Here is a 26,800-nt window from a genome sequence, read left to right on the forward strand (position 1 = left end):
AGGGCCTCAGCAGCCCAACACACTGCTGCACTGTGCTTCTTCTCCTCTGCAATGAAGGTTCCAAAAACTAAACTCTGCTTTTTCAATTAAGCAAAATCTCAGTTACTCATAGGGCAGCATGTGTGCATTTAAAGTGGGAGTATTTCTTGATATAAATCCAGGCTGTTGTTTGCAAAAGAGAATTGTCATGGAACTACCATCCTGTAGGCTGGTGCTGAGCCTTGATGCCAATTTTTTTGGAACAGTGCAGAAAATGAATCCGACTGCGTATGAGAGTCTCGCATCCCCCACAGTAACAATCATTTGCATGTGCTTTCCTGAGTGTTTTGGACCAAAATCCTTGCAGCCAAAAAAACAAAAAGAGCCCAAATTGCTTTGGCAGGAAGGATTACCCTGTTACCTGGCTCTGGAAGGATGGGACCCCTGTCCAGAGTAATCATGCAGTTAAGAATAGAATATTTTCTATTCTAAATATTGTTGGAATATTGGAAGTTGAAAGGGACCTACAAGGATCATCTAGTCCAGCTGCCTGAACAATTCAGGGCTGACCATAAACATGTTGTTAAGGGCATTGTCCAAATGTCTCTTGAACACTGACAGGCTGGGGTATCAACCACCTCTCTAGGAAGCCTGTTGTAGTGTTTTGCCATGCTCTTGGTATAGAAATACTTCCTCATGTCCAGTCTGAACCTCCTCTGGTGCAGTTTTGAACCATTCCTATGCATCCTATCACTGGATACCAGGAGAAAGAGATCAGCACCTCTCTCTCCACTTTCATTCCTCAGGGAGCTGCAGGGAGCAGCGAGGTCACCCCTTTTCTCCAAACCAGACAAGCCCAAAGCCTTTGCTGCACTTCATAGTGCTCTTGCAGCCCTGATGAAGCTGTGTGGGGTTGTACAGGATGTTTCACTACTCAGTGGGACGTTGCTAAAGAGACAGCACCAGCTCCAGGGGACTGCTAATGTTCTTGTTCCCCCCTGCTTTCTCCCTGCTTGTTTTCCATCTGCCTGAGCCTCTTGCTCTAGTGCAGCCACCCCAGCTGCACTTTTAGGAGCTTGGATACTCCCGGGCTACAGATAAATCTGAGGACTAGGTATAAATGCAGACTCTTAGCTGAAGAAGATGTGATGCCTATAGGAAACATTATTAAAGGTGCTGAGTAGAAGAATTTGTGTCTGGTTAGAAGATCACCCTACCTCTGCTCTTACCTGAGACAGGTGAAACTTTAAGCACAGGAGCTTGTCAAACCTTCCTGTCTTTTCAGTGGTCATTCTTTTGCTCCAAATAGTCACTTATCCATAAATATGAGTGTGATGAGAGATCCAGAAAAATCTGTGCTCCAGAAAAATCCCGGATCCATGCTCGGGATGTAGACCATTAGTTGAGACACGAACACCAGCATTCAGATTTACAACCAATCAAAGAACAACTTAAAGGGATTGCCAGGATTAGAAAAGAGATTTTGGGTTTGCTGTGTTGCAAAGAATGCTTTCAATAATGAAAAGCGGACTTGAAAAATAATCATTAGCACTTTTCTGTGATTTAAATTTCATTGCCTGAACTCAGAGAAATGGAAAATAGATCAGTCAAGGCTTTTCATCTAACAAGTTTTTAAAGAAAGCCTGATTTGTGTCTAATTAGTGAGAATTTCTTCATGGTGCTTCTAGGACCTAAAGCATGGTGTTTTCATGACAGCTGTGGCTGCATGGGAATATTTACTGAAGATAACACCCTTACTTGAAAATGTAGTGAGACAGCCTTGTATAACCTGATTTGACATCAAGAAATCCACTATGGCATCTCCATACTGTGTGCTCTTATTTTCCTGTTGCTTTCTGATGGTAGAAGGGAGTTGTAAATTCCATCTTCTCCAACCCTGGAGATTGAAACTTTATTATAATACCTACTGAACTTGATTAACAGAGAGGGGACAACTGCCACTTGAAAAAATAATTATTTTTCTATTGTTCTTGCATTACATCTATTAATGCAAATACCTGAAAAGTAAATGTAGGCTTGAAAAATCTTTCCTGGCTCATTTGGTATCCCTGCTAGTCCTCTGGAGACATCAGACTATTCCACCCTGTGACGAGTAATCTCTAGACGTGAGAATCAGATAGCCTGAAATTGTGGTGGGGGTGTCAGCTTATTTTGGCATATTGAGAAGAAGGTTGAGAGAAGTAACATTAGCCTTTTTATTCTTGCATCCCCCCCCTGAAGTTCATGGTACAGCATGTCCTGTGGAGAAAAGGTATAAATTCATATAAACCTGTGGTTATGAGTTTAATTAAACCCCAGCAAAGACTGGAGAAATCTCTAGCTTTCACAAAAAGGTAAGGGCAGGTTTGGGGTGTCCGTGTATCTATGGACGGCTGAGGACCTCAGAATAGTTGAGTATCTGGTTCACTGGAGATACAGCAGCAAGTTTAACCTGTGTGATAAATGCTTTGGGCTCTGCTGTTCTTCTCTGTAATCCCTTTTTCTGTGGCATAATTACAGAAAGTGCTGTTACTCTGAAGGGGGTGTTTTAACACAGTTTGCAGCTAATTCCATTTTTTTCTGTCTAAAATATACTCAAGTGCAGTGAGTATCTGCACCATTGCAATTACTCCAGCCTTGTTGGCAATAGCTGTCTCCTGCCTGTAGCCAACAGAAGATTGTGGCACCCTCTGATTTCTCACATATAAAAATCCTCACTGTAAATATTTGCTCTTTGTGTTAGGTGGTTATGGGGGGATTTTTGAACAATGTTGGGTCTATTGAAAAAACCAAACATGTAAAGACTGCGTCAGAGCTGCATGTACCAGCAGCTTGAAACTGTAGAAGCAGAGTCGGTGCCTGATTTCTCTATTGCATTTGTCCTTGTTCTGAACAATTTGTTCCTTCTAAAAAGGGAACTGTGCCCATTCCCTTCAAGTCAGCAGTATTCACATTTCTAAAATGTGGTAGTAGCATTTTGCTTGGATTGATGTGTTTGTGGACACATAGAAACCCCCCAGATAAACACAGGTTTCTGTTAACTCTTTAATTTCAGCAGGCAAACAGGAGTCTAAAGTTGAACTATTTAACTCCAGGATAATGGATTTCTGCTCGACTTATTTGGGAGAAGGAGGCATGAACGTAGGACTCAGATGGAAATTGCTGTGTGGGATCTGTAGGAATGAAGTCTCATCTTGTGTTGTGACCTGCTGTCGGCATGCCCTGAGCACCTTGTGCAGGGATGTAGTGCATGTTCAGTGCAGAAACAATCAGTGTCTTTTAGCAGTTGTTAGCTCCAAATTCTGTCTTTTCCCTACTACCCAAAACTGGAAAATAAACTTAAATATATCCATATTGTGATCCTGAGTAAGATTCTCAGTATTTCCATTATGTTTGTAAATGACTTTTGCTAATGTAGAGTGTTTCCCACTTCTAGGAAATTTTTTTTCCTTTTATTTTAAGTAGCAGTTCTGTTGTCACAATTCTGCAGGAAAGCTGTGTCTTGGTGCACTTGCACTTAGCTATGCAGGTCACTGGTCCCTATGTGTCACTAGGAAGCACCAGCAAAATGGTCTTGAAAAGCATGGCTTATAAGAACTGTCTGCTGGGTCACATTGGACATCCCTGTGCTGGAGATGCTTGAGATTGCCCTGTCCTGTGCCATAATACATGGTTGTTATGGACCACTCCTGAATTTTCTACTGCAGATGTGAATGTAGTATGGGGAACTTGTAAAGCTCTTTCTCAAGCTGCTGTCTGGCCTTTGTACGTGCTTCCATCATGAGTAACTTCACCTTGCTCATTGTGAATGTTCAGTCTTTTGTTAAGGACTGTCACATGAGACAGTGTTGTCTCTAATCTATTATGCCTCTGGATTGGGAAACTGGTTGAATAAGTCAGTCTTAAAATTAATCTCTTTTGTTAGGTTAACTTTTCGGGATAGTGTCCTCGGGCTGATTCATTTTCCAGCCATGTGGGTGGTTAGCTGGTATTTAATAATAATAAATAAAGGCACGTTTAAACCAAATCCCCCCTAGTTTAGAATTCACAACTGAAGAAATTCAAAATAAATTGAGTATTGATTTGCACAATGAAATAACCAAGGAAAACATTCATTGTGGGCTGAAGCTAATTCTGTTGGAGTAAAGGAGGCTGATTGTGAAATAAATATTAAATAAAGTATCTCATTAAGTTCCACAGTTTTGCAAAAGCTGTTGCCACAGGGAGGAAGAACCTGGCGTGAATGATTGTTTGTTTACTGCAGCTGTCAGTCATTGCGGGGGTGAGTGTGTTGCATCAATTTGTGGAGTAGCCACTAGTAACCAGGTCATTCTGCTTAAATGTCAGGCTTCTTGCTGGAAAATGTGTGAAGCTGCATAAAAATTCTTTCCATCATCTTAGCACATCTCTCACAATATTTCTCATTTTGCTTGATGACATCAGTTCTTGGAGATACAGAGGAAGGTTTTAAAAATATCTCCTGGGCAATGCTGGGTGATGCTTAGCTAATGAATTTATTGATGTCTGTCTGATACTCCGGAGGGTTGGTCCATTTCTCGTTCTTCCTCTGATGCACTTTTTGAGTCATTAATTTCTTTATGACTGCTCCTGTATTGTGTGTATAGATTGGGTTTTATTATCCATGATAAGGTCTTTGGGATAGAACTTCTCTCTGTTAGTCCCCACTTTCTACAGTGAAAAATCTGCAGTTCTCTGCAGTCTGTAGGTGTTACTGTAATGTGAGTAACCAGTGCTGTAACTTGGGTGGGAATAGCCATTAGTGGTTTTGGGGAAAGACAGTCTCCTTAATTTCATTGCAAATCAATTTATATAATTCACAGTTTCCTCTAGTAATTACATATTTTGTACTTTGAAGGCAAGACAATTGAATTCTGCATCTCTCTTGTGTTTATTGGCAAGTTCCTTCTAAACTTTCTGTTTCTTGGTTGCCTTGATGCATAAAATCAAGATAACCTCAGAGGGATGCCTTGAATATTCACCAATTATTTATTGTATGCCACTGAAGAAGAGTGTTGCCAGCAATGCTAATGAACTTTATTACTCAGCCCCTCTGCTGCACATTGATTGGTATTTCAAAGATCTGCAGTCTCCACAGTGAGCTCGAGCAAATTCTTGACTGGACTTAGCCTGTAGATGACACTAATAACTTTGATTTAGGTGGGGCTTTCCCTTTGGAAGAGCTCCAAAGAATTTTATAAACTGCAATGCAAGCCATAGTGTAAATATTGCCTTAGCAGCCACCAGCTATCAGAGGGTGCTGTGTGATGGATATCACAGTGCAGCTGGCAGCTGGATGTGAGGGGATAGCAAGGAGGAAAAGGAATTCTGCAAGTGTTGGAGATGACATAGGGAGAGAATTAAGAAAAGAAGCAGGCACTACCTGAATTCTGATTTTTATCTTTGATGTGACCAATTCTTAGAGATCAAGGGACTCTCATGTGGAACACGGCATTTTTGTCACAGCCTCATGGTGCTGTGATACTGGTTCAGTTCAAGTCGAGCAGAAAGAGCCTTGCTAGCAACCAGGGTTTTCTTTCCATGCCATGAAAAAAACCATGTGTGTTTCTGAGTGTCTTAATTAAGATACTGGGGTGCAACAATGTGATTTCAGTGGTTCTTCAGGCTGGTGTGGTTGGCTCTGTGATGTCCTATCTTGCAGAGGCAAAAAGCACAGTTGCTTGGAGCACAAATAAGTTGCTAGACTTGGAAGCTGTGGTTGGAACTGTTGGAGAAGAAATGCATAAGTGTGCAATGTGGCTGCTAAGTGTGCTCTTGGTTGACAGGCATCAGTGTCCTAAACCACCAGGCAGCTGTAGCCAAACAAAAAATGGCAAGAGCAGAAGTCAGCCCAATAGTGACAGGGTGGATGCTGATTCTGGCCTCATCCCAGCCACCTGGGGATCAAAAGAATTGCATAAATTATATTGTTCTTTGTATTTTTGCCAAAACACTCTTTCCTTCAGTAACTTTTAGGTCTGTTGGCCAGGTTAGATGATAGCAAAAGCTTGTTTTCCTTAGAAAACAGGGCTAAAGTGTGTGTAATGCTTTGAGGAGCAGGGAGCTTGTTGAATTCGGATGCTTGTTTGGCACTGCTTGTCCAAAGCTTGTCTGACATGGAGAAGAGGTTGCACTGTATTGTGTTTAGGCTTGGTCTGGGCAAATGAGTATTTCTGTTGGAGCACCTAATGGAGACCTCAGCAGTCAACAGAGCACAGTTTGTGGCTTGGCTTTCTGCCTGGCTATAGGCTTACACCAATCTTCACAACAAGAACAAAATGTGAAGTGTAATTATAGCCTGATGGATGAATTTATATTTTTGGTATATTCTGTTTCTGGGACTATTTTAATGCCTCAGTGTCCAAGATTCTGGTCTTTCTAGATATTTAGTTCTGTATTTTCCTAGGCCATACTTTTATATATATATATAGATAGATAACAGTCAATGAGTGCATTAATGTTTAATTCAGTACATTTTTCAGTTTTAGGATCCCATTCATCCATATTGCTGTAATCGATTCCTCCTGGAAATGCTGTGGTAATTAGAGGAGAGAATGATTTGCAAGCAGTACTGTGACATGTGTAACCAACCTGTCTTGTTTAGAGCCTTTCATTATCTTAGCTTATGACTATAATTGTGTACCATCTCAAGGAGGAGTGTGAACTTTTCATTTGCATGTTAATGGCACTTTGTCTGGGAAGGTGCTATAGGGATTCCAGCAGTGCTATGCGGAAAAAATAACGTGTCCAGTAAGCAAATAATCTTGATGGTTAGTGGTTCAGACATTGCTAATAATAAGGGTCTTTTTTTCTTCTGATGTAGCAAATGCATCTTTCAAATGGGCAAGGCAATTGGTATGGTTTAGGAAGAGAATTGTTACGGAGAACTCCTTCCTGTAATCGGCATCTGTCTCTTCTTAGGAAAGAAGAAAGTGCTCATTACTTGTGTGCCCTTTTGAAAGGGAGAGTGTGTTAATTGAGTCTTAATATGTGTTGTGATACACAGAGATACGTTGGGAAGAGCTGTGTGCTGAAACTCATTGGCTTTCTCATGTGCAAGAGATGTGAACCTTGTTTGGCATTTCAGGGCTTTGTCCCAGGCTCTCACATTTTGTTCTCCAACTTCTAGTTTTAAAAAGGAACATATGTGACTTTAGCCTAACCCTGAAGTGGGTTCCAGTGTGCCTCAGTGTGTGATTGAGGTTGCTTGTCCTCTTGCAAAGAACAGGCTCATAATGGCTATTTTGGTGTTCCTGGGAAAGTAGACTCTCCATCACACTTCTGCTTTTGCGTGGGAAGGGCTCCCTCTGAATAGTCACAGAAATCCCTGTAAATATCAAAAATGCATCTTGTGTCACATTTCAAATCCTTCATAATTCCCTACTCTCCTGCTGTTTGCAAGAAACCTGAGCCACGTGCTTTCATCTCACTGTCACCTCTCAGCCTGATGGATGCAGTAGGAATTGCTATTCTCTGTAGGTCAGACCTGGAGGAAAATGGGTAACATGGGTGTAACAGCTTAACATTTCCATTTAGGAACAGTTAGATAAGCCTCAAGAGGGGAAACCTGCTGCTTTACATTAAGAGTGACCACTCAAGCAAGATTTCTTCTGCCTCCTGCCACTGTGTGTTGCTGCAGCATCCCGTGGTCCATCGTTGCATCCTGCATCCAGCATCGTTGCAAAATGCGCTTTCCACCTGGCAGAGCTCAGTGCTTTCTGATGGGTGACTACAGGTTATGATCAGTAACAGGTAGGGAAAAGCCAGATAACAGCAGTATTTTTGAGCAGGGGAAAGCTCAGTGAGTGTTTTCAAAGAGACCTGACCAGCTGTGAGGGAGAGCATGGTTGACAGGGCTGCTTTTGCTTTAAGAATAATTAGTGGGATGTAGGCTAGGCAGTAAAATGAATGTGAAAAGTAATAACAAGGAGTTGGAGCCATAGAAGAAAAACTGGAAACCCTGAAGATACAAATTAGGCAAATTGTGCTTTAACAGGATCTCATTTTTTTGGGGTTTTTTTTGAGTGGGGATGCCAGTGATGCAAGATGAGATCTATCAAGGCTAGAAAAGTACAATTGCAATAACTGAGATGTGAGAGGATGCTGGGTAGGATTAATCCTGAAGGAACTTTTTTTCTTTTTTGGAAGGCTTCACTGCTGTACTTCTGCAGGAAATAACTCTCTTGCCAGCTGAGATTAAACCAGTTCTTCACATGAATGACCTGTGTGAACAGTGAAGTTGCAGGTTGGTGAGGCTTTGGTTGGCAAGGGAAGGGCTGTTCTGGGAGCAGAGGGAGGAGAGGGTTTAAGAGAAGGTGGGTGGTGTCTGTTTTAAGCTGGAAATCTGAAATCTTCTTAGGTAAGTATCAGCTACTTGAGAACTGCATCAACCAGTTCAGTTGCTGCATGTAGAACATTAAATTAGGGTAGAGAGCATTTCTGTTGGAGTCTGGGGACAGAGGTGGCACTAAGGCACTAGTGGCTAGGAGAGGATTTGGACAATTGCAGAGCAATGGGATGTGGCCTGTCTGCATGGAGAAATGGTGATGACCCCAAGAAAGGCTGGGCCGTCATGGGTGGCCTGTCCTCCAGCACCTAGGAGTGAGTGGGAAGAGAAGGTAGAAGAAAGTATTGTCTTCTCTATTTTGGTAGCTCTAGTTTTTATACAAAACTTAGTTAAAAGGGGAAATTTCCTGAATATGGCACAAAAATAGTTCCCATAGTAAAATACCAGCCCTCTTACAACTTCCTTGGCAGACAGACAAAAATGCGCATAGACAGCATGATACCAGGGCAGAGGAAAGTCGGTATTGAGACTGCAGAGTGAAAAGATGATCATCAATGATAGTAAAGAAAAGCAAAGCAGAGTTGGGGATGTCAGCGGGGAAAGAGGCTGGAGAGGTAAAATAGTTCAACAAAGATAATATGAGGCACAGGTCTGGTTTACATGGGGTTATTCCTGAGTTCCTCTCTTTGGACAAGTCACCTGATCTGCTACTTTTCCTCCATTTTGCCTGTGTGTACAGAGTGCTCAGAGATTGACAATAATTCTTAGTAAGGCATTTTTCTATAGCACAGAGTATAGCCAGGCAACCAGCCTCTAATAAAAGTTTTATCATGATACAGGCTTGAAGTTACTGTTAATGATGAGGAAAGGGGAAATATATATGTACTGTCTATGTGCAACTTGCTCTCCCTTTAAAATTTAAAGGATGTATGAGGGGGTAGTGTGAGGTGGAAAGTGTGCTCTCAGTAGTTAAATGTTGAGTGAAGCTTTTGACCTCAACCTTTTAAAAATGCCACAAGCTACTTTCAGTGTGATAGACCAAACAAAAGTAATGTATTCCCTCAAAGCACAACTCACATATATGTTGTTGGAGTCAATACAACCTTCTGTGCAACCTCGTGTAAAGAAAACTCGTGTCATTAACAAAAAGGAGCAAATAACAAAAGGGAGAACAGTCTAAGGAAATGTGTGAAGCAGACACCACACAAATAGGGTCTGTAACACTCCTCTGGTGCTCTTACATAACTCAGCTAATGTTCAACTTAGTTTCAGGTTCAAAGTGTTGTTTGTTGTAATGAATGAAGGAATACCTTACCTTTATTCTATATTACTTATTTAATTGTGGCTTCCTAATTCCTATGTGCTTATCACAGCCAGGCTTTGGATCTGTCCAGGAGTGTATTTGTGTTGAGGTTGAAGGGGATCATGTTTATAACCATGCTGAGGCTTTGTTTTGCTGGCTTTGGGGCAGACATGAGTGGACACAGACCTGCTCTAAAAAGCACACACTGTCTTCACTGACTTCGTAAGTGTAATTAATGTACAAAAAAAAGCAAACATGGTGCTTTCCATGTGACTCCCATTATCTGCAACTCTTGTGCTGTACCTGGGAAGTCTCCCTTGGTGCTTGTGCAATTTTGTGGGAAGGGAGAGAAGAGGTTATTAGTTGCCAAGAAAAGAGACCCAAATCAATTTCAGGGAGTACTTGGAGCCGCTGGCTGTAACTTTGGGCAGTATGTGAGGCTCCTGCAGAGCAGCATTGAGCGAGCTGTGAACCAAAGCATGGGGTTAGCAAGCCCACAGTGAAAACTTCTATCTCCCCACTGGAGGGGAAGTTCTTCACGCCAAATGCTACATAGACTTTTTTGGATGTAGAACACTTGTCTTTGCCATGAGCCCACCTACGTGTCTATGCCAAAATGATACTCAAACCTGTCCCCTTGCATTGCACCACAAATGGGATACTTGACCTTTAATGCCTAATATTCCCCGATTGTCTTGGATTGTTTGGTGCTGCTGACAGTGAACCAAAAGCCTATTTGTGACTTACAAATGCATGTTCTGTTACAGATGGATGTGTTAGCTGCGGCTGTAGTGACTGTTGTTCAGGCTGGCACTGAGATTTGCATTGGAACCTGATTCGTGCTCAGGGTTTGAATTTGGATTCCCAGATCCAACACACAGTCTTGCCAGGATATGCACCTCCTTTGCAATCTTAAAAGCAGAGGGTGTTCGAACTTTTGGCAGAGGTAACCCCATTGCTTTTATCTCTGTAGGTAGCTGGCAGGTGTCATTCCAGAGTTAGGGATAGTTTTTGCCATGTGTTCTTCCCATCTTCCCCTCTGGGCAGTATTTTTCCTACCCTTTTTTGCTGTGCTGGGCAGGGATACTCCTCTCTGCAGTGCAGCTGGCTGGGCTCATGTCTTGGTCCTCCAGGAGCATCTGCCTAGACATCCTTAGCCCAGATTCATCCCATATTATTCTGTTCTTCCTGTTTCCCCCGTCTTTTCAACCTGTAAATTTTATTTCTTCCTTTTATAATCATAACCTAAAATTGCCTCATGGTTTTTTTAAACCAGCTTTTTTTTTTTCTATTTAAACCTAGATTTTTACAGCTGTAGCATGTTTCCTTTCACCATCATGTGTAGCAATTGAGAGTACTGCCAGCTAAGCAAATATCCCAATCCAGATGAAGGCAGTTTCACAAGCCTTGTAACCCTGCCTGGATTCTTTACCACCACAGCAGCTTCTCTGTTGCTTTTTATCATACATGTATCCAGTAGTTCAAGTTGCCTCCATTTAGGTTGTTTTTCACGTGACTATTGCAGAGACACTGAGGTGCTTTGGCTACAAGGGAGCAGCAGCACGCGTTAAGAGGGGAGGTTTTTTTTTTTCCTTTGGAGAGAAGCTAAAATAGGTTGGAGGACAGAGTAGTTTTAAAAGGTGGTTCAAAGCTGGAATTCTTATGTTCTTGCTGGAATTAAAAGACTGGAATAAAATTGTGCAAGTCTTTGTAAACCCTCTGTTTTCAGAGAGAAAACCAGTGATTTTTTATAAATCTGCTTTTAAAGTTTAAATGTAATATAATGCTTCTGTACAAGTTCCTTGCACAGAGCTTTTCAGGATGGGTAGATTTGGGCTTGCAGTGCCATTTCAGGGCAGTGCTGATGACTGTTGCCTTGGAAAGAGTAAAATCTAAAGTGCCGTATAGGACCTGTCCTGCAAGCAGTCATCAGCAGAGCCAAAAATCATCTTATATTCTGACTTGTGGCCTTGGCCTTCACCTCTTTTACCTGCTAAGAGGATAAATATGCACCAAAAAAACCCCAGAAAACCAAACCCAAAACTATTCTGTTCTCTGCATATCCAATTTCAGTCACGTGTAGTATAGAAATACATAGAGAGGGAACTGGAAATAAATATAGAGCTTCTACAGAAGTCTTGTCTTTGGTTTACACAGGCTCTGTTAGACATGAAATCTCTCTATAACTTGTGGCAATTTGCTGTGCAATAGGAGCTGTTTTTCGTACATCGCTTTATACTTGGTGGGAGCATGCTGTGCTGGGGGGCAGCGAGACTGTGCTTGTGTTTGAGGGGATAAATGGCAAACTGAAACATGATGTGAGGGAATTCTTTATTTTGCTAAATAAAAATGCCTTATGTTGAGTTTTGAATTACAAGTAGTATTTTTGCCTAGACTGCCCATTTTGTTAAAGAACAAATGGTGCTAGTCCAAATAGTTTTGTGCAAATTTGGGAAAATGCAAGGGATGAACAAATGTGAAATGTGCCTTACCCCCATAAGCACAGTCTGTCTGGCTCATACCATCTCAATTGTCAAGCTCTGACCTAAAGGAGAATGTGTAAGTATATAAGTATTTTAGAAGCTGAAAATGCAGTCTTTTTTGTGACTGAAGCACTTTTCTTCCAGGACTGTGTGTCAAGATCTTGAACACCTGAGTGTAACTAGCTGTAACCTAACTAAGTCTCCTAGTCAGGAGGGAAAATATTTGCCCTGTCACATCCTTTCAACTTAAAGCAGTAAAACTGTGTGGTGTCCAATAGTGCCAGCCTGCTCTGCTGTAATACCCAGAGAGAATTATTCTTGCTCGGTTTTGGTTTTCTGTTTCCCTTTTTCTTTCGCAGCCTGCCTTCTAATTTCCTTTTGGCCCATGCTCTCTCCCTTGCCCATTCATTCCTGCATCCACCCATGTGCACAGCAATCCAGAAACACCCTAGACCCTGAACCACCAGGGGACTGAGTGTGCAAGCCAACAACCCTTGCAGGGAGGGGATGCTGCAGGACCAGTGTGATGAGGGGTAGTCTGGCTGGAGTCTTCCATGGAAAAATCACGTTTTCTGCGTATTTGACTTACTGGATGGGTGAAAGAGCTGAGTTCTTACATCCCTTGGCTTGTGATTGCGCTCCCAGTAACTTCAGTAACCTGAATGTTTCATCTCCGTGGTGTGGGTGAGTGTATGAGGCTTGTGATACAATTCAGTGTTGCAGCTGAAGTTATTGTGGTAATCTATTTATCTCTCAGTTGATACAAAGTGACCTCGCTTTGGTACATGCAGGCTGTAAATGAAGGGGGGTGTCTCACCCGCAGTCCTGCAGGAGCGGCCTGGCTGGGGAGGAAGGACAATGATGTCTTGCCTTCCTTCTGCCTTGTAACCAAAAGATAATGGATCCAAATTAGTTATGCATGCGTTATCTCATTACCTTTAGCTTATTTGTATGGGCATCCCTGATTATGGATGTGGTTTGTGCAGGAGCATGGTTTAGCTGTTGCAATGAAGGGTCTGCAGTGCAAAGTCACTGAGGCTGGGGACCTTGGGAGGATGTGGCCCTCAGTGTACATACACAGCCAGAGTTGGAGTGACGTGGTGCAGGTTGACACAGAGCTGCTTTGTTGGGAAGATAAGGGAAACAGCTTGTGGCTTTCCTTAGAGAAGGGGCTGCTTTCCAGGCAGCTGCCTGTCCATGGTGGTGCAACTTCTGGTCCCACCCCACAGCGGATATGGGTGTTGGAAAAAACCTAACCCACAGGGGAGCACTGCTTACCGCACTGTACTATAAACGTTATTCCTTGGGGTCCTGTTGTTCCTTCTAGACAAAAGTACTGCACTGAAGACCTGGAGGGAAGAGCGATTTGCAGGAGGGGAAGGGCTGGAGACAGACCAATGAACTAAAACCTGGTAGTGAAATGAGTGATGTAAATCTGCTGTGGGGCTATTCTCAGCCTCCCAGATTTTTAGCATGCAGCCAAAAACAAAAGGCAGTGTGACTGGAAGGTGCAGGCTCTCTGGGGACCTGCTCTTGAAGTTACAGCCAAATTATCTTCCTATATTTAGAAAATCTACTGTAATGAAAGATGTGTGATGCTGGTCATGCAGGCAGGGTGCAAGGTGCTTTGGATTGCCTGGGTGGGAGCAAACACCGGGTTGTCTTTTCTGCTGTTACCTGTCTGGCAGATTAAAACTCGCACAAACATCCATGGCTCTGGCTTGCTTTGAGAATGCAGGAAAAGACACCCATTGTTGGACATGTGGCAAGAAATGGCAGGGTGATGCTGAGTGTGGGAGCAGAGGAGGGGGCTCACACTGCTGCCAGCTTCTCCTGGGCGCTGGTGGCTGAGCCCTCGTGGAGCTGAGACCCCCCTTGCAGCTAGTTCAGGTTCCCTTTGGCAGGCAAGAAGTCACCACATACAAGAGCACATGATTTTCATTACCCACGCCTGAATGTCTGCTGGGGCTGAATTGCCTGGATCCCTGAGAGCTGCTCAGTAAGAAACAGCAAACATTTTCCCTGAGAAGGAGCAGCTGTTTATATATAGTGTGCAGTGGGTTCATGAGTGATTATTAGGAAAACATTCCTTTCTAGTCATAAAAAAGGGCATTTTTGTTGTCTCCTTTCCTCTAAAACAGGCAAGTTGGAGAGTCAGGGATTTTCATTTGCCATGACAACCAATGAAACTGCCAAGCCATGTGATATCTTTATCCTTCCTATGATTAAACCTTTTTTTTTTTTTCATTTTTAAGGCCATGTTGCTAACAGTTGGGAAACATCAGGTGTTATTTGCTTTTCTCATGTAGATTAGTCAGGATTTAATTTGCATGTTTTTATTTAAGAGCTGTAGAGAGCTGGGGGATATTGATATTTCCATGATTTATGGTAAGGGCGGTATCTTAGTTCAGAATTGCTGTATTGTACTGAAGTCTTCCCCGCTCTGCCCCTCTCCCCCTTTGAGACAGGACCACTCAGCTACAGCACTGTCTCCCACAGGACATAAATTATCGTGGGACCCATCAGTGGTGCTGAACAGTGATGAGGCTCAGAGCCTTGGAGATGTTTGTTTACATAGTATACAAATGGCTTAGAGACTTTGAGCCAATAAATCTTTTCCTGTTCTTATGCTAGGGCAAGGTATTGCAAAGGTAGAAATTGTGAGGGATATGACTCTTGATGCTTGGTCCGCGTGAGGGCTTCCCTTGGCTCCAGGTCTGAGCACTTCACACTCCAAGAGCCAAGAGCCTGGTGTTGGTGTTGCTGTCAGCAAAGCTGAGTGCCAGCATTTATCCTCCCTTTTAAAAATTGCTATCTTCTGTTTAGGAATTTCCTCAGGGTGCCAAATATAGATTCAACACACAAAAGAAAGTCCCACAAACTCAAAGCCCAACCCCAAAAGCTGCTCTGTTGCTAAGGAATAAAAATAGATGGTCACAAACACGGTGTTGACGTGCCAAGTTGTGTCCCCATGACCATGCAGCTGTGAGTGCAAAGGTCCCTGCCCCAGTGGAAGCACTGCCCAGGCTGCACACGTCATGTTGGTGTCAGTGTCTACGAAGGACTGGCTGCTGCTTGCTTTAAGTAACCAAGAGGAAGTAACTTTGTTTCCTAATCTTAGTCCCAAAGAGGTAAAAACTTCAGAGGGCTGCTGCCAGGAGATAGTAATTATAGAGGAAAATATATATATTATATTTTTGGGTGCTATTATCTATAATACACCTATGTCTATACTGGAAGAGCCCTGAGAGATGGGAACATATTTTTGAACAGAAGCACCATTCTTTGGGAGATCCTGGGCTGTGTCACAGAGTTGCTGGTCATTGGTGACATCAAAAGGGTGAATATTGGTGCTGCAGAAGCTGCGGTTGTGCCTTCACCTTCTCCCCAAATGCAAATCTCTCTCTGCAGATCTCTGCAATAATTTATTAACCCGTGTGGCTGGAGATGGGGAGTAGCTGAGCTGGGTGTGGAGGTGTGCAGAGGTGAAGACATGATTTATCTGGGCTGGAGAGCTGCTGTGACCAATGCCATCTTTTAATGTGTGTGTGCATGCACATGCGGTGCTTGGTTTTGTGGGGCCCTGCCTGCTTAGTCCTTAAGGTACTGCTTGCTGCATCAGCTCTAAACAGTAAATCTCAAAGACCCTGGAACACAATTTTTTAAATTATGTTTTCAGATTTTGTACTTTTAGGTAAGCTATTTGAGTAATATCCCTGCAGTGGTAGGAGGCCTGGAGCAGAAAGCTTCTGCTAAAGAGCTGCTTTTTTTGTGTTTAAGGCTTTGTTTTAGTGCCAAATTTTCCCTGTGCAGTTTCTTGAATTGCAGCTGGTCCAAAGCTGAGATGAGGTTTTAACAGCAGTTAGCTGCCCTAGAAGACTAACTGCACATTTGCAGTGGTTTAGGGCAAATAAAAAGTACTGTAACCACCTGAAACTATAAGGGGAACTGAAAACAGGCTACGTGTTAATGTGTGAACTAAAATGTAACCAAGGCATGAAAACTGTTCCTTACCTTCTAAGAGACCTGTGATATCATCATAGAGATCTTACTTGGGAGCCATGATATGAAGTTATTGAGATACTCGAGATAGTAAACATACTTCTTTACAAAGTTAAATTCTGTAGCCCAGGCTGTAATATCTAATTCTGCTGCCCCACCCTCAGGTTTTTTTTCCCATCTGGCTTGGGTCCCTCCTGCAGATGTCTGGAGCAGGCACGGCTGGAAGCCTTCCCTTTGGAGACAACATCATAAGCCAGTCCTGAAGCTACACCCAAGTCTCTATTGTTTCTCCTTTCTTCCCTCTCTGAACAATTTGTTTTCCTGAAACATCTGCTGCTCTGGCAGATACCCACAGTTAAAGCTGTACCGCAGTGTTTATTTGCAGAAATGCAAAGAATACTCCCTGCCAGCTCAGTCACTTGCCAGACAGGATGGCTGATCCCGGCTGAGGGGTTTCCATCAGATGAGGCCATTTTTAGAAGGGAAAACTTCTTAGAGGGCACACACAGTGCTTGTGCTGGTGGTGTAGTTCCATTAGGAAGCTGAAGCATATGTGCTTGTGTGCCACAAGCATGAGTGTTACAGGTAAAATGTGCTTCCCACCTGGAAATAGGAGGTGGTAAATTGAGGGGCAATAATCAGCCTAGGAATAGCTGAGAACTTATCACCCCAAACTTGACGTTAGTGGCGGAGAGGGAGTCCAAGCTCATCTTTGGAGGCAAAAGCCTGTAACACTCAATTGTGTTTTATTCCTCCTATCCTATCACTTCATGTTCAAAAATGCTACCACTTCTAGATAGGAATCCTTCCTTTAAAAGGCGTAACAGAGGCAGAAGTTCTTCTGAAGTGCAAACGTGCTGTGGCAAAGTGCTGCCTTTCCTATTGTGGTGGCATGGATGTGATGCACAGCTCACATATGGCTCACACACGATGTTGCATGTGTGCTTGTAAAAAAGGAGCCTCCAGCCGAAACACAGGGTCACTTTTTAATTTCCTCATGTAAGTTGAAAAACAACCACAACAAAGAACCCTTTTCTCTTAACAATCCAACTCTGTAGTAGTAGGCTTGCACTTGAATTAGGGGGCATGCCTGAAAGTTTTGCCTGGGAGTGACAGCCACCTTCTTGAGTCACCAGGAGGAAGCTGCCCCTGTAACCCAAATGCAGATGCCTGACCGAAGGTGGGTTACTTGAACTTTGCAAATTAATGCCCTGATAATTTTTTGTGCTTGTTCCTGGATAAAGTTCCTTTAAGCAATTGTCTTGAGGGGGCTGCATCACTGCACTTCACGCCGTAACAAAATGTATGAGAGGAGCTGGTTAGGGGTTGAGCTCCTCTCAATGAAGTGTTATTGTAGAATCCTAGAATGGTTTGGGTTGGAAGGGACCTTAACGATTAGCTGGTTCCAGCTCCCGTGTTATGGGCAGGGAATCTTCCACTAGATCAGATTACTCAAAGTCTCATGCAACCTGGCCATGAACATTTCCAGGGATGATTTTCACAGGTCCCTTCCAACCCAAACTATTGTATGGATCTATGATTTTTATCTTTCTTTTTGCCTCTTCCTCTGCTGCTGGTATTGCTAATTTATTAATATTTCAATTACGTATTTATTATATATCTAAAATATGTACTATATATTTAAATATATATATAATGTATTTTTGAATATATTTATATATTTTATATTCAGACTTTAGGTATGATATATCTGTCCTGAGCCAAAAGCATTTTTTTTTAGCTTTTTGATTGCTATTCCAGGATGCTGTTGAGTTGGCACAACCTGGCTTTCACCAGTGGTATGGTATTGGCATGGCATGGCAGAGGAGCATCATGCACAGGGCTGCATGGAGCCCACAGCCCCAAGCTGTGAGGTACCAAGCACAGCCCAGACCTCAGACACCTGAAAGTGCAATTAGCTGAGGTTTAATTACTTGTTACTTCTAATAGGTTTGATGGAGAAGTGATGTAAATCCCAGTAAATCACAAGCTTACTTAAGCAGAAGTGAAGAGATGGAAATAATGGCTTATTTTTTCAATTAAAAAGCATTCTTGCTAAATAAAACCTTATTGAACTTTTTTCTATTTTGTTCATACCCCAGTCTCTGACACAATGAAAACAAGATGGTCAACAGCAGTAAGATATGTCACTGCAGTTAAAACTCACGAAAATTTTCTTGGATAGGCTGGCTTATGAAAGTGTGTCTAAGGCTCATATTCTTATTTCACAATACGTTTATGATTCTTATGTCACTGCTAAATGGCATAGTTACACTTGTGCTAATTCTGCACTTGCAACCTCATTTGAGTCACGATGTTCCTGTAAATACTTTATTGAAATTCCTTGGTTATGATAGCTTTTCTCATCTATTTTCAAAAATGATGGTGTCAGTCTGTCGAATCTTGCCAGTTTTTTAGCAGAGTCTTGTCACCTAGTTTCAAAACTTCTCCACGTATGATCATGATGCCACTCAAACCCATGCCAGCCCAGCAAACTAATGCATCAGGAGACTTCTTTGCTTTTTATATATTTGACATGCACAAGCCTTTCTTCTAAACTGAGGATTGGTTTCTCCACTGGCTTTGCCTCCTTGCGAGTTGGTTGCTTCGCTGCTTGTAGGTGCACTGTCCCCAGGAACCTCGTGGGAGACACCTGGGGTTCAGCCTGATCCTGCACCTGGTTTCTAAGGACACAAAATCTCGTGTAAGTTGCTGATGGGTTCCCCATTTTGGTGGGTCATGGCTTGGTGTGGGAGCTTCATTTCACATAGAGAGCTGGATTTAGTAAGCTTTCCTGGCTTTTCCATGCAAGATATGTTTCAGTTACCTCTTGGCTGTAGCTTAAAAAAATAATTCTGTTGGGGTTTTTTTTGTTGGTTTTTTTTCCCTTTGGGAAGAGGCTGTTGTTTTTGAGTGGATGAAACAGCATTTTTTGGCTGGATTTCTGGCAATGCAGTTTTTTCCACACTTGGAAGTCAGCCTGTCTGCTGTGCTGGCTGAGTGTGACTGCTTCAACACACAAAAACATGTTGCTGCAGAGCGTACAGCTTGGTGGTCGGATGATGTGCTAAAATGTGGCCAAGACCAAGGGAGTGTTGTTTTGAGCATGCAGTGTTGTCTCCATCTCCAAGCATGTCTTAAAAGGTAAACACCTTTTTAAAAAGCATGTGTTAATATTGCACCAACTTTTTTTGCAGTGAAAACTCAGATTCTGACAGTAAATGGAGTGTCAGGCTGTTCTCATGCTTCTGAAGATGGTATGTGTCCTGGGGGTGCTGGTGTGTGGTTTGGTCAGACGCTGTTGAGGCATTGTGGCTGTGCATATCAGCAGGACATTTTTTTAATCCTAAAGAAATTAATTTTCTATTTATCATTTTGTAACTACTGCGTGTACCTCATTATTCCTATGCAACACAGAAATCTGATTAGTTTATCTGTGCGAGGAGAATTCTCATTGATTAACAGTTCAGTCCTCAGATGTGTTTGATGGAATATAACATGCTGTCTGCATGTGATATTTAGCACTTCCATGGCCGTTCCCAATGCTGACGTGCACAAATGTCAATGACTCCCCTTTCCCTCCAGGAGGTGAGGAAGTTAGATGAGGACACTGCACCAGGCAAGCTGTGAGTTGCCTGATCTCTCCTGAAGGATCTTTGGTGGTGCTGATCCTCAAGGGTGTGTCCAACCCAAACACATCTTTCCACCATCCAACCAAAAAGGATTAATCCTGTGTGCTAATGCCGCTCTTGACACCAGCAGTACCAAAGCCCCCCAGAGGACTTTGCCCAGAAGTGGACAGACTGGACACGAAGCCTTTTCCCTATCAGGGGATGTCAGGAATATGTGAAAATCCAAAGATTGCTCCTGAATGTGAGATCTGTAACCTCTAGTGTTAAGCAAAGCAGGCAGATGGAGAGGGCAGTCTGCAGGCAGTTACGTCTGGTGTCCAGCCAGAGGTAAGGCTGGCGCGTCTCATGATAAGTGTGAGCACCACAGCAGAGCATCCTGTTCTCTGGAGCTCTAGCTCCAGGCTCTTCTTGGGGATGATATTGGTGCTGGATTTACCTGCTTGTTCCATGGTGAAGCAGCTGTAGTTGCTGGTCAGTGGGTTCCTCTGTAGAACTTGCACAAGCTCCTGGAGGCCAAATCATGTGTGAACCATGACCTGAGCAAAGTAGTCCAGTGAGCTGCAAATTTTCCATGGTGGCAAAAGAGGTAAGGGCTGTGTGATCTGTATGGTCATTGATCTAAAGCTTCAGCTTTTCTTTTATTTATAAAAGTGTATCTGCGGGATAGAACATACATCTGATACATGACAAGTTGTACCTACTCAACCTGCTTGGTTGCTGTAAGAGAAACATCCTGAGCAAAGCGTTGAGGAGCAGGAATCTCTCCATATAGGGTAGGGCTGAGGTTTTTGTGATAAGCTGGTTTTTTTTTCCAGATGCACTTTTTAAAATTTGTCCAGACTTTTCAATGATCAGGAGCTCATCAGCCAGTGTTGCTGGGCCTGCTGTGCACGGGGAAGCCCCATGCCTTCCTACACTATGTGCATAGTTACTTGATGCCTCCTGGAAGTGTTGGATGGCTTTACTGAGCACTATTTGGACCTTCTCCCTTCCTTGAAGAGGTATGTTTAGGATTGCCAGAGCACAGGCAACTGGATTTAGCTCACCTGCAATGGCAAGTGTGATGGGAGGAGTTGAGAGATGTCAAGCTCTGCAACCCCAAGTGCCTACAATACATCTTTCTCCTTTGATTTTGGAGAAGACATTCCCGGAGTTTTAATGTTGCACCACGCTGAGAGTGTGGATCCCATGCACTTGTGGCTTTGTCACCATCAGCCCAGAGGCGTGCATGATCCAGACTTTCTTGGGAATTGAATCCCTCTTAATTTTTCTAGTGTGAATGGAAGTGAAATTTAACCCCGTGGAGATGAGGAGTGAGGAATATGGGCAGGGAAGCAGAGGGAAATCCAGGCTGCTCGAGGGGCATGAGCTGGGCTCGTGCGTGCTGAGTGCAGGAGCCTGCTTGGGTTGGCAGGTGCTTTGGAAACGAAAATATTTTATCCTGAGTTACGTAATGCAGCAGCATGTCCAGACCTGAATTCCCTGTGATTTTCTGGCCTGCAAGGAATAATTTTCTGCTTGAAATATTAGCCTTAGCTTTGAATTTTGTGGCTCATATGGCGTATGCAGTAAATGTAGTATCTATATACATAACTGCTGCTCTTTGAACTTGAGATGTTTGGGTAAATTTGTTTTTGTTTATAGCTGTTGGATGATGAAAGACAGAAAATACTTGTTTCTTGAGAACTGTATAAATACATCAAAACCTGCCCTGGCCTACTGGTTAGATCCAACAGGTGAAGAGGCTGCAGATCCTTCTGTGTCTAATTGCAGCAGTAGGTTGTAATGGGATTTTGAGGTGGGATAGAGCTGAGGTGCAAGTTACCAGTATTCCTGGCTTGATATGGTATTGGTATTAATCCTTAAATGTGGAGAAACCTTTGCAACTGTGGATAGTTTGGTTTTTGTTCTGTTTTTCATCCAGCTCTTTACTGGGAAAAAACTGGCTGGATGTCTGAGCCCAGTGAGAGGTGATGAATGGTGTTGCATCCAGCTGGAAGCTGGTCCCAAGTGGTGTTCCCAAGGGCTTAGTTTTGAGGACACTTCTGTTTAATATCTTTATCAATGGTCTGGAGAGAGGATCAAGGGCACCCTCAGTCAGGTGGCAGATCACACCAAGTGGAGTGGGAGTGTTGATCTACTGGATGGCAGGAAGGCTCTGCAGAGGGATCTGGACAGGCTGGATCTGAGGCAAAGCTGGATCTGAACCTCTGTGTGAGGTTCAACAAGGCAAAGTGCTGGGTCCTGCACTTGGATTGCAGCAACCCAGGCAGCACCACAAAGTGGGGGCAGAGTGGTTGGAAAGCTGCCCGGTGGAAAAGGACCGGGGGGTGCTGGTCAACAGCAGCTGAACATGAGCATGGGAAAAGCAGCCCACAGCGTCTGCATTCCTTTTTCAGGTGTCTCTGTGGGAGCAGGAGCTTGTTTGTACAAGCTTGGGTGAGAGAAGGAGAGGTGAAAGCCCCTGGTCCCTGTGCTTTTGGTCTGGGTGGATCTCACCAGTCTTTTGGTTGAATTGGAATTAATAACTGAAGAACACCAAGAGCATTTATTGCACTGTCTTGCCCAAATGGAGAAACACTGAGGTTCTGGAGCATATCCTGAGAAGGGCAACAGAACTGATGAGGGAGCACAAGTCTGATGAGGAGCAGCTGAGGGAGCTGGGGGTGTTTAGCCTGGAGAAAAGGAGGCTCAGGGGGACCTTCTCACTCAACAACTGCCTGAAAGGCGTCTGTAGTGAAGTAGGGGTCAGTCTCTTCTCACATGTGAAAAGCAGTAGGATGAGAGGAAGCATGAAGTTGCATCAGGGGAGAAGTAGATTGGGCATTAGGAAAAATTTCCTCATAGAAGGGTGATGAAACACTGGAACAGGCTGCCCAGGGAAGTAGTGGAGGCACTGTTCCTGGAAGTGTTTGAAAAACATGTGGATGTGTCAGGGAAATGCTGTAGTGGTGGACTTGGCAGTGCTGAACTTGATGATCTTAGAGATCTTTTCCAACCTTAATGATTCTTTGAATCTGTGAAAACTAGCTAAGTCTAAAACATGTCCAGCTGTCCTTCAGTTGCATTCCCACTGACAGACTACCTCTCCAGGTGGTCACCCTGCTTCAATTTATCCCTCTTGTTCTGTCCAGAGTCACCATGTGCGGGTTTGCATGATGGAGTGAAGCAGAGCAGTGACACAAATGAAATAAAACCCCACAAAACAGATCCCTTGTGAGGCTGGCAGGAACAGCCCATGGAGGCTGGTTGGGATGCCAGCTGCATAAACTGCCTTGGGGAAAAACAGCTGTGAAACCAAATTTTCTGCCCTGCTGCCAGCCTTGGGCTCTACTCCTGCTTCATCTCATGACAGGGCATGTCTCTGTGCTGCAGTGTTTGTGATTGAAATTAACGTGGTGAGGGGTGGCTGAGGCGTGGACTGGCGTCCCATCCCCTGCCCTCGCTGCAGGGTCTTGTCTCCTCCAGAGGGTGGGACAGGCAGCTGCATCCTGAACAGTTTAAACCTCTGCAGGGATGCGAGGCAGAGCCCTGCACCTGCAAACACAAGAAAAGAGAGGGGAAGAAAAAACACAAACCCACACCAAAAAACCCCAAGAAAACAAAAACAAATAGAAAAGTTGTGCTCTGCGTTTGTTTTGGGTTTTTCTTTTTAAGCATATTCAGTGTGCTGTATTGCTGAGATGCACGTTCCCCAGCTGTGGCCAGTGGGGTAGAGGTTGAGACACATCTTCTCTGGGGAGAGGGGAGGGGAGAGTGAGCCTGAGTCAGCAGCAAAGGTCACTTGGCTGCAAGGCTGGGCGTGTGGCCGAGGCTGTGCCTGTGTGTCCAGCATCAGTGCTGGGGTGGTGTGTGTGCACTCAGAGGGAGAAACACCAGCTGGGGCAGCAGGGCGGTGATGGTCAGCTTCACCTGCCCACTCTGCCCCACAAAGCACTTAGCACTCTTATGTGCTGCTTCCTTTGCTTGCTCCCTTCCCATGCCCTGACTGCTTGTATCTCATCATTGCATGGTTTGTTTTATGGTCTTGGCTCATCTTTCAGTTCCCATTTGGGGTCATTATCACATGTGATTAGTCCTAGAGCCTAATGAACGGGATCAGACATAACTCTAGGGTATGTCTGAGCCATTTAGCATTTCTGACCTCTAAGATCTGCAGAGAAAGTTTATTTTTAAGCTTCCTAAGAAGATAAATTTGAATTTTGGATTGTTTAGGGTGCAAGTAATGGAACTGCTATTTCTCCAGGGGGAGCATACCCTCTGGCATATGAAGAATTCCAGGAATAATTATGCAGTGCTGTGTGAGTATCATTAGCCTTGAAATAGTTTTTAGTGGATGATCACATTTTTCTTCATGGAAGAAGCTAGTGTGAAACCTTGTATTAACATTTAGTCTTCATTTAAGAGCACTGTCAACATGTGTTTAATACTGCTGTTGTTATCCATTCCCACTCTGGGAAAGCCAGACACAGAGATAAGAAATTATTACACAAAATAAGAACCCCAGAAAATAAAACACTGCGCTTTTTTTTTGGCTATCCTTTAAGGTCCCACTCTTTCACTCTGCTGAGAGGAAGGATCTGCAAGGACATGTGTGTTGGAGCAAGTGAAGTCAGAGCATCCTCAGGACACCTCCAGCTGCTACTGCTTGGTGGCACTTTGCTGCACTGTGTCCCTGACCTGGTGAAGTGACACGTCTATGCAGTGACTCAGCAGTGTTCCTACTAATCATCTGCTGATGTGATGCAGCTCATTAGTCACTAACTGGTGTGGTTACCCTTTTTTCAGGCTGTTGGAAAGGCCAAGGGCCACATAGATGTGAAGCAGCTGAGTCAGTCTTCTACCTCTTTTGCCCTCAGATCCACCAGACTCTTGGTGGTGCTTGGAGAGCTGTTTCAATGTGCCCTGCCAGGCAGAAACAGACTGCCTCAGCTTTATCTTGTGTTCTCTGGTTGCTTGGCTATAAGCCTATCACAGCTGTTTGGTGGGACTGTAGCTGGAGCCTTCTGGTGTGTGTTGTAGTGAACCCTCCAAAGGAAGGACCTCTGAAGGCATTGGGGGACAGCACCCTGGCTTTAGACTGAGCGTGAGAAGCTGGTTTCACCCAGGCTGCATTTGCTCCCTTCATCAGCTCTGTAAAAATCCTCTAAGTTATCTGGGGATTTACTGAGGATAGGACTTTCATAATACATTTTTCCCCCCATTCCCCACCTATCTGCCCCATACTTCTGCTGCACTTACCATCTTTGACTCTATCACCTCACTCTACCTAGTCTATAGGTACTGGTGGGTTAGGTACTGATGGTTTGGTTTTGCCTTACATGGTATCCAAACTGATGGCATGTAAATCTGTCTCTTTTCTGATCTCTTGAGGACAGGTCTTTGGTGCCATGTGTAATAGCTGGATCATCCTGGATGTAGCTGGGTTTGGACACTGCCCTTTTGCTCCCTTGTCTCTGAGTTTTTCTTTCTGCCTAAAGTCTCCAGCTGAATCTCTTCTGGCTGTTGTTGCTTTCCTGGAAGGTTACAGACCCCTTCTCTGGCACAGTGTTGGCAGCACCCTTGGGAGCACTGGAGATGGAAGCGTGGATGCTCATCCCTCATGACTTGCTCAGCTGCAGCAAACTCTGCATTTGTCTTTTTGGTCCTCCCTGTGCTGTGAGTGGTGTAGGAAGCTGTGTGGGTCTTCCCCCATGCAGGTAACCCTGCCCGTCTCCTGTGACACTGCTGAAATATCAGTCTCTGCATCCTGCCAAGGAGCCTTGATTTGGGCATGGAGTATGCTGGATAGTTCCTAAGCGCCTCTCTGTTCACGTCCCATTTGAGAAATCTAAATATTCCTCACAAAACTAAAGAAAATTATCATAGTATAATATTTCTATTAGTGTCCATTATTTCTTCTCTTCTAAAAACCTCTCGTACTTCAGTTAAACTATTTCCCCACTTTTCATACACTTTTAGCACATGAACTCTTTCTGTTTTTAAGGCAAACACTGCTGCTTTTGCTTAAAAATGAAGTCCCTTACCTGTTCTGCCCTCATGTGTGCCCAATCCCTGCTCTGTGTGCACCCAGTGTGCTCCTGGAGGAGCTCATGGTGAGGTTTGGGATATTTCCCTAACAGGAGTAAATTACATGATCCTCAGAAAGTGTGACAAAGTCCATGCTGTCCTTTGGAGTTGGTGTAGTTAAAAGCAAAACAAACATTTGGGAACATCTGGGAATCACTGTCTCAGGTTTGTGGAGCACTGCTTGGGAAGCTGACAACCAGCATCTCTAACTTGTTGGCAGCCAGGTGAGAACCAAAATGGGGCCAAGGTCTCACAGCAGCTGACTTTGACTATGTGGATACCCCGGCTCAGAGTGAAAAGTGCTCTTCTCCCTTATCTGAGGAGCCACGTGTGTGCCAAGAGACCTTTGTTCTGAATATTTGGAGTAATAAAGTTCAGCAGGGATAAAAGGGCATGTCCCCACTGACTTGGTTCACACAGTGGTATGCTCTCTGTCTCTCTTGCAGCTGCGTAAATGAGTATGGAAGATTATGATTTCCTCTTCAAAATTGTTTTAATCGGCAACGCCGGTGTGGGGAAGACCTGCTTAGTCCGTCGCTTCACTCAGGTAAGGTTGGCCACCTCTTGGGTTGTGGAATGTTGGGATGGGGACAGCACAGGGATGGGAGCATGGAGCCTGTGGCTCTGCACTGAGAGCTCTGCCAGCATCGCAGGTCCGAAGCATTTTGTTGTTCACACCCTTGGTGCATTCATCACATACAGTGACATACTGGCACAAGCAGCACTTCTGTGTCTAATGCTGCACCTGGCCCTGTTCTGGATTTTGTCTTGGAGAAAGCTCATTCCTCTCTGAAGGTGGAAAGTCCCCTCTGAAAGCCACTGGGACAACTCTTCCTATTTTGATGGTGTTCTGGACCAGTACAATGGACCAACAAATCCCCTGCTCTCCCCAGCCTTTGCTGCACAGAGTTCTCCCTGTTACTTGCCATTAGTAAATAGATAATCTGGGTCCTGAGCTGTCAGTCCAGTGTCTTTTTTTGTGGCAGAATAGCAGGGAAAAGACCAAGCTTCTGTGATCTAGGGGAAG

The 26,800-nt window shown here is 43.9% G+C and overlaps 1 protein-coding gene across 2 annotated transcripts in view; it reads left to right on the forward strand.

Annotated features, from left to right (window-relative positions):
* RAB30 (RAB30, member RAS oncogene family) overlaps positions 1-26,800 on the forward strand; it is a 41,286-nt gene that overhangs the window by 5,193 nt on the left and 9,293 nt on the right. Inside the window, exons 1-2 of one of the 2 annotated variants that reach the window (XM_082279164.1) lie at positions 19,270-19,329; positions 26,220-26,320. In XM_082279164.1, coding sequence (XP_082135290.1) covers positions 26,228-26,320 — 93 coding nt within the window. In that variant the 5' untranslated portion in view covers positions 19,270-19,329; positions 26,220-26,227. Of the gene's footprint in view, positions 1-19,269; positions 19,330-26,219; positions 26,321-26,800 lie in introns of those variants that run through there. The other variant, XM_082279163.1, reaches the window with a different exon arrangement.

The sequence above is a fragment of the Coloeus monedula genome, assembly GCF_965178545.1.
Source record: "Coloeus monedula genome assembly, chromosome: 3".
Taxonomy (NCBI): Eukaryota; Metazoa; Chordata; class Aves; order Passeriformes; family Corvidae; genus Coloeus; species Coloeus monedula.